Source organism: Marmota marmota, unplaced genomic scaffold, assembly GCF_001458135.2.
Source record: "Marmota marmota marmota unplaced genomic scaffold, marMar, whole genome shotgun sequence".
Classification (NCBI taxonomy): domain Eukaryota; kingdom Metazoa; phylum Chordata; class Mammalia; order Rodentia; family Sciuridae; genus Marmota; species Marmota marmota.
Window position 1 is genome coordinate 22,936,772 of NW_026000019.1, and position 8,406 is coordinate 22,945,177.

General features: G+C 38.7%; 1 protein-coding gene across 6 annotated transcripts in view; it reads right to left on the reverse strand.

The window, feature by feature from the left end:
- Positions 1-8,406, reverse strand: part of Pou2f1 (POU class 2 homeobox 1) — a 112,490-nt gene that overhangs the window by 18,489 nt on the left and 85,595 nt on the right. For all 6 annotated transcript variants that reach the window (XM_048810090.1, XM_048810093.1, XM_048810092.1 and 3 more), the window contains 2 exons: positions 7,388-7,567; positions 6,061-6,166 (listed from right to left, as the gene is read on the reverse strand). In XM_048810090.1, coding sequence (XP_048666047.1) covers positions 6,061-6,166; positions 7,388-7,567 — 286 coding nt within the window. The remainder of the gene's footprint in view (positions 1-6,060; positions 6,167-7,387; positions 7,568-8,406) is intronic.

The window sequence follows — 8,406 nt, forward strand, 5'->3', positions numbered from 1 at the left end:
TTTTTATCAGATGAGGCAAGTTCCTTCTGGTCCAGGCCAAAGGATTTTTATCATAAATGGGTTTGGACTCTATCATATACTTTCTCCTTTATCTATCAGGATGATCATTGCTGTTTTTGCCCCTTTTCTATTATTTTACTGTTGTGTCAGCTTTTTGTCAATATGACCAAAATACCTGACATGATAACTTAAAGGAGGAAAGTTTTATTTTGGTTCAGTTGCAGAAGTTTTAGTCCATGGTAGGCTGACTCCATTGCTTCAGGCCTGACACGAGGCAGAGCATCATTGTGGAAGGGTTTGGCAGAGGAAAGGTATGGAGCTTTCCATGAGGAAGAGAGAAACAGGGAGGGGTCGGGGATCAGATACAGATCCAAGGGCATACCAGCAAGGACCCCTCCCTCCAATGAGGCTCCACCTCCTACAGTTTCTACCACCTCCAAAGGATTAATCCGCTAATGAGGTTAAAGTCCACATGATCCAAATACTTCCCAAATGTTCCACCTGTGGACACTGCTGTAAAGGTAGTACACCTTTAACACATGAACTCTGGAGGACAGTTTTCAGACATAATCACAAATCTATTATGTTAACTGATGTTCATAGGTTAAACTAACCATACATTCTTGGGTAAGATTCTGCTAGGGTTTTTGGATTTATTTTCACCAACAACATGAGTCTGTAATATTTTTTCCTGTGACATATTTATTGAGCTTTGGTACCAGGGTACACTGGCCTCTTACAAGTAAATTGTCCCTCTTCCTCTGTTTCCTGGAAGAGATGTATGTTCTCTGTGTACTTGAAAAGAATGCGCTTTCACATTCACGGCAGTCAGGACAGGCTGGATGACAGCTCTGCTGGAGTCTTGCATATCCCTGAAACTTTTTTGTACATAGTACAAGCATTGAAAATGCCGTGTTAATTCTTTCAACTACATTGCTGAATTGCCTATTTCTCCTTTTAATTCTATCACTTTTACTTCCTGCATCTTGGGACTCTGTTGTTAAGTAACTAAATGATTAAAATTGTTCAATAATAAATTTTTTTTGTCCATTATAAAACACATTTTGGAAAAAAAATGGAGGCAGAGCATATTTAGTTCAGATTATCAATGACAGTGGCATTTTTGCAAGATTCTGAGATACATGTCTTTCTGGAAGAGTATATAATCCTAATCATTGTATCCATTCTAAAAATGTTTACCAAGGCCTTTTATGTGCCAAGCACCATGGGAAAATAAAGACGACCATAATAATAAAACAAGATTTTTCTTAAAAGGAGTAGACTGAGTAAATGTGTTTTCTCTTTGCTTCTGAAATCCAATTCCAAATGATAGCAAAGCAACACAAAAGGGAATATATTCTGGGGTTAGATATGAGATATAAGATTTAGATACTTTTGCAAAAATGAGAAGAAAGAAACTGGGTGGTGGAGACTAAGGATGGTCCAGATGGGCGCAGGAGAAGGTTGCGGAATGAAGGGGGAATGAATCGCTTAGAGGGAGCCCTGAGAAGAGTCCAAACTCAGAGCTTCTGGGTACTGCTGAGGCAGAAGTAGGAAACAGGACCAGAGAAGAGGGTGACTGAAGGACTGTTCACACACTGGGCCTCTCTCTCTCTAGGACCTCCCACACGTCACCTACTCCTGAGGACGGGCGGCTAGATCCTGGTGCAGGCATGAGCATGCACAAGTAAAGAGCCTTGGGGGAAGTGCAGGTGTGAAGCCCTGCTTGCTCCTGCCTCCCACCTGCATACCCCGAAATAGTCTAGCTGGTCTTGGTCACACTCATAGCTAGCCCTTCCATTCAGGGGGCAGACTGTTGAGTAACAGAAGCCACATGATGGCAGGAAAAACCCACAAGCTACTGACAGTAAGGAATATGGCCCTGCATGCATCAGTATTAAAAAAAAAACAACTCAAAATACCACAAAAAAGGCGGGGGGGGGGGGGGGAGGAACAGCACAAAGAAATGATACAAAATGAATAAATGCAGCTAGTGCCAGAAAGAACAATTTTTATAAGCAACGATAAATGGCCAGAATTGTTTACAGAACATGACACGAACTCAGATTGAAAGTGCTTGCTGACAGCCAATGAGGATAAAATTTAAGTATCCATACTTAATTTTTTAAAAATTTTAAATCAGTGCATTATAATTATTCTTAACATAATTTGCTCCATTCCAGTTCCCAGTACTATCCCTTCCCACCTTCCTCCCTCGCCCAGAGCCCCTTCCACTACTCTATTGGTCTTCCTTCTATTAATTTATTTTTAAAATTAGTGCATTATACACAAGAGTGTATTCAGGGTGATAGATTCATGCATGCACTTGATGCAGTTTGGTTAATTTCATTCTGGCCTCTCACCACCCTTCCATTCCCCTTCTTGTACTCCTCTCTTCTCCCTTCTGATTTCACGAGATCACCCACAGCTTGAAACCTTCTAGGAAAATTTCAGAACGCTGAAGTATGAAACTCCTCAATGTTTCACAGTGAAAGAAACAACCTATTAAGAGACTGAAGTTAAAAGACTTCACTGGCAACACTGGATGCTATAACACATCTACAACGTTCAAAGGAGAAATAATTTTGCACCTAGAATTCTATTACTAGATAAACTAAAAAAAAAAAAAATCATGAAGACAAATACTTTTCAGGTATGTCTGTACTTATACATTTTACTTCCCAAATAGTCTAAGTAGAGAAAAAGATCACTTGAGAATGTGTTCCGAACAAAACGGAATCAAAGAGGAAGACATGGGATCTAAGAGACATTTACTTTAACTTAGTGTTTCAGTTAGCATTTTTGCTGCTGTTACTAAAAGACCTGACAAGAACAATTTTAGAGGAAAAAATATTTGCTTTGGGGGCTCAGTTTCAGAAGTCTCAGGCCACAGCTAGCTAGTTCCATTCCTTGTGTCTAAAGGTGAAGCAAAATATCATGGTGGAAAGAACATCCTGGCAGTAGAGTGTGGCAGAGGAAAGCAGGTCAGGACAAGGCCACCAAGAAACAGTGTCTCCACTTGCCAGACACAAAATATATACCCCAAGGCACATTCCTCATGACCCACCTCCTCTAGCCACACCCTACCACTTTCAGTTACCACTCAGCTAATGCCCTTCACTGATTGGGTTAAGGCTCTCGAAACCAATCAGTTCACCTCTGAATGTTCTTATATGAGCTTCTAGGGGACACCGGTTATCTAAATCATAACACTTAGGAATTCTCTGAAATTAAAACAAGCAATTGTAGGAACCCAAGAAGAAAGTCTGCAAGAAAGAGATGGATTGCATTAGACAGGTTGTACAAAGATGACACTTGATGTCCTTAATAAATAGCATGGTGAAGGAATATACTACTTTTTATCAACAGAAAAAAAGAAAAGGCATATAGAAATGTCCAAGGAAAAGAGGTTAAATAAGAAAGAAAGAGTCCAAAGAGGAATAACAAATTAAAATGGGGCATGACTTTGAGCAATAGCTGATAAGAAGGCAAAACCCATTTGACTCCAATTCTTGTAATCTTTTTATAATGCAACAATGCTATGAGATTACATTTTCTCCTGTAAATTCAATTATGAGCCGGCCTTGTACAATACCTAGGCAAACATATTATTATATTTACTTTCAGTTGTTGTATAACAAAGTAGCACATATTCAGTAGCTTAAAACAACATGATTCATCATCTCACAGTTTCTGTGGGGCAAATGTCCAGGCCCAGCACAGCTGGGTCCTCTACTTAGGGTATCATAATAAGGATGTGAATACCACACTGGGTGAAAATCACTGAGACTCTATGTATAAAACATTTTGAAGAAAAAGCAAGAATAGTATTTGCTGTGATGTTTTTCCCTGTTTGAATTTTCTGTAAGATAAATTTCTTAATAATTAAAGAAAAAATTCGTCATTCCAAGAAGAGTTATCAACCTTTCATAAAACAATTACAATTAAATCCACATACATGGGCTGAGTAACTGAATTCAAGAAAATGTGATCCAAAAATGGATACAAATTTACAGTTTACAGTTAATTTTGAGTATATACAGATTCTTAAAATTACTTTGATTTTTTTTTCACATTTTAAGAAATCTGTAAATATGTGTGTGTGTGTATGTGTGTGTGTGTTTTAAAGTTGGTTTTTCATAATATTGCCCAGGCTGGCCTGGAATTCCTGGGCTCCAGTGATCCTCCTGCCTTAGTTTCCCGAGTTGATGGGACTATAGCAAAGTGCCACTATACCTGGCCCTAGCTATGTGTTTTTAATATCTGGACCATTAGGAGTCTCTATGCAGAAAATGAATTATCTTTAGGTCTAACACAATGTGATTTATAACTAGTTGGGAAGGTGAAGTCCAGTTCACAATTTCCAGATAACTGGAGTAGGGTGAGACAGTTTATCAGAGGAAAGCACTTTTGCTGATGCCTAGCACAATGCCAATCTGCCTCTAACAGTTTGCTTAGCAAGACACAGTACTGAATAGTGTGGACATATTGACCAAAGGTTTTGAACCTGGAGTGTGTAGGCTCCTAAGGCACCCATGAATAGCTGGAGACAGGGAGAACACTGACGGGGGATATTACATACACACTGCCTTAGACTTTACTAAAACTTGTGAGTATGTCTATTTTATGGGAGGGAGGGAAAAGTCCACAGCTTTCAAATTCTCAAAGAGATCTAACACTCAAAATAATTCAACAAGTGCTATTTAAAATTTAAAAAAAAATAAAGTTTTCTAATAACTTAGAAATGTAATAAAGCATAAAGCCATTTTGAATTTTTATATCACGTTAACACAGTTGAAAACGTGAGTGAAGAAAATCAAAGACCTCAATTCTAGGTCAAATCAAGTTTGATAGTGAAAGATCACAAACCACCCAGTGACTTACTAGCATGTCACTGACTTGGTGAGTAATTATGGCATATCTTATACATCATGTGTCATAAAAATATTTGATGACAATATGAAATCATCTTAAATGTATTGGGAAATTTGTTTCTTCAAGGAGGACAAAAGGAGAAAAGAGCATTTATTCATTTTACCGTGAGAGTCAGGTAGGCATCAAAAAGAACACAGTGCTGAGATCTTCTGAGAAGTACAAAGGCCCACTGGGAAAGGCAGGTTTTTAAAATATAATACAGGTAAGTGGCAATGAACAGCTTCCTTGGCAAGCTAAAGAACACTTCTAAAAAGAATTGACCTGTAATCTGACCAAAACTGCAGACTACAATGGACAGACATTTCAGGCTGTAAGAAAGTGTACAGAGGTGTAGATGGAGGCCTCCCATGTGCTGGTTGGAATGGGCCAAGATCCAGAATGAAAATAATCTATGAACTGATGAATTTGGAGGTTTTGCTGAATACAAAAAGCCATAGCTATTAAAGGTCTGTGAAGAAAGGACTGTTGTGAAAAAAAATGTTTGTGTTTTTAAAAGATAATGCTGGGAACAATGTAGGAGGTGAACTAATGTAGGAAAGAAGAGGTAAGAAGGGCTGGAACTGTGGCTCAGAGGTAGAGCACTCACCTAGCATGCATGAGGCACTGGGTTCTATCCTCAGCACCACATAAAAATAAAAATAATGATATAAAGATATTGGGTCCACCTATAATTAAAAAATAAATGGTTTTTTTTTGTTGTTTTTTTAAAAAGAAGAGGTAAGAAAATCCTTGGGTGAAAGCGTTTTTTTTTTTCCTACTAAAATTGATCATACCGGATCTTTTTTGAAGTTCAGGTTAACTTTCTTTGTGGCACTGGGGATTGAACCCAGGGCCTCACACATGCTAGGCAAGTGCTCTACCACCAAGCCAAATCCCCAGCTCTTTTACTTTGAAACAGGGCCTTCCAGAGTTGCCCAGGCTGGCCTTAAGCTTGTGATCCTTCTCAGCCTGCTGAGCAGCGGGAATTATGGGCAAGTGCCCAGGCATTTGACCATAAATAACTTTTTAAAAAAGCAATGTGTGTCTTTAGTTGGAGCCTTAATTGACAATTTAGTGGCAGACTATCAGGGAAACTTATCACAGGCTGACTAGGTGCTAACAACCACAGGTGTGGCTGCTGCTTACCTGTAACAGAGAGGTTGGTCACTGTGGCACTGGTCAGGGGGAGTACAGGGTTGACTGTGAGGGTAGTTGCTGTACTGCTTGTCACAAGGCTTGGTGTGGTTGCCACCTACAGGCCAGACACAAAGACACAAAGAAAGCACTCAACTCAAACCTTGAGATAAGCTTAGGTTTCAATAATGTTGAGTCAGATACACGCTAAGTCAGTAAGAAATGGTATACTAATTATCCACTTTACCTAAACAAGAAAACGACTTGGCAGGATCAGGAATCTGAGGTTCTTGTATAACTTTTACTTTTGATTCTGTGGGGGCAAGATTGTCTCATTTCTGATACCATATAAAAAGACTGCAAAGCAAATGTTTAAAAAACTTCCTTTTTGAAATAACAAAATAATTCTGGAGTTTTATATAAAAAAATATTGTCTTCTTTCTAATACAAATAAATGTGAAACAACAAATAGTCACATACACAAAATAAAACTTACCTAATGCCCATCTTCTTCATAACAGCTATCTCATAACATCTTCTTCATAACAGCTATCTAACCCTAACTTAAAGGTTTTAGCCACGCCATTTAAGAACCAAACATGTGCTTTTAATGCTGACTTTAGGTTAAAACACCTTCCTAAATGCAATGTTATTTAAATAACAAATTAACAAAAAAGGAAAGAGAAATGTAAACTCGACAATCTTTACCTTTTGAACCCTCAGGGGCACAGGGGCAGTCACATTTATGATTGCCCTAGAAATCAGGGGAGCCATGTGGCTACTACATTTCCTTCCGTCTGGGAACACCATCCTAAGTGCAGACAGCAGGAGTTACTCAAGGAGGGAGTCTATGAAGAACCATGCATGTGAGAGTGAAGGTCTGAGGCGACTGCTTGAGCACAGCCAAGGCCACAGTTTACCTGGGAACTTACTATCACTCAATTATAATAACTGTAGAACATTAGGCTTTAGGCCTTAACATAAGTCAAGAGTAATTAAATTTTTTTTGAGATAACTAAAAAAAATGTACCACTATAGTTACAGTTATTGGTTACCCAATAAACTATACCAGAGACAAAAACAATGAAAATGCAATGAAATAGGTAAAGAATTAAAACTGTTCATTTTAAAAAATAAGAAAGACCATTAACTTCTTGGATTAGAATGTGAAATTTCACTGTTTTGGAAATATCTGAAATATAAATTTATATGCACTTATTCAATATGAATGCTGTACATATACAATAAATTCCTGTCTGTTAGAAAATAAACTGACGTCAGAAGCCGTCTGTGAAATCATAAGTGAGCCCGAGCCCGCATCTGCTGTCTCTGCTCTCACCAGTGAGGCTGGGCTGGGGAAAACTGCTTTGATAGGAGAGCTGCTGGTCCCACCACTGCTCGGTGGGTTGATTCTTTTTTCCTTCTGCCGGCGGTTACAGAACCACACCCGAATCACCTCCTTTTCCATATTGAGCTGTTCAGCAATCAAGGTGATCTCTTCCGAGGTAGGCTTTTGATTCTGAAGAAAAAAAATCCCATCTTTTGGAATAACTTTTTGAACAAATGATATTGATACAATCATAGAGAAAAGCAAGTCAGAAAATGAAGTCAGGAAACTTATGACCATATTAGGCCACTTTCGATATAGATACAATTTCTAATGAATCTGCTCATGTTAACTTAGAATAGGCTATTCTTGAATATTTAGATATAATATTTATTTATAAAAGGTGCATTAATTTTGGGAGTGGGTGTAATACTGGGGATTGAACCCAGGGGTGCTCTACCAGTGAGCTCCATCCCCAGCCCTTTCTAGTATTTTTATTTTGAGACAAGGTCTAATTTACCAAGGCTGGCCTTCAAATTTTGGTTCTTCTGCCTCAGTTACCCAAGTCACTAGGATCATATATGTGCGCATCACTGCACCTGACTCTCAATCCTTTGAATTAGAGAAGCCACAATTCTGGGGCTGGGGTTGTGGCTCAGTGTTAGAGTGCTTGCCTAGCACATGTGAGGCCCTGGGTTCGATCCTCAGCACCACATAAAAATGAAGTAAAGATATTGTGTTCACCTACAACTATAAAAAAATAAATATTAAAAAAAAAGAAGTCAGAATTCTGTTGGAAGCTTTTATTATAATATTCCCTAGTACAAAAGAGATGCTGGGAGGGGCTGAGATTGGGGCTTAGCGGCAGAGCACTTGTCTCCCACATGTAAGTCACTGGGTTTGATCCTCAGCACCACATAAACTTGAATACAAAACAAAGAAATTGTGTCCATGTATAACTAAAACAGAGAGAGAGAGAGAGAGAGAGAGAGAGAGAGAGAGAGAGAGAGAGAGAGAGAGAGAGAGAGAGA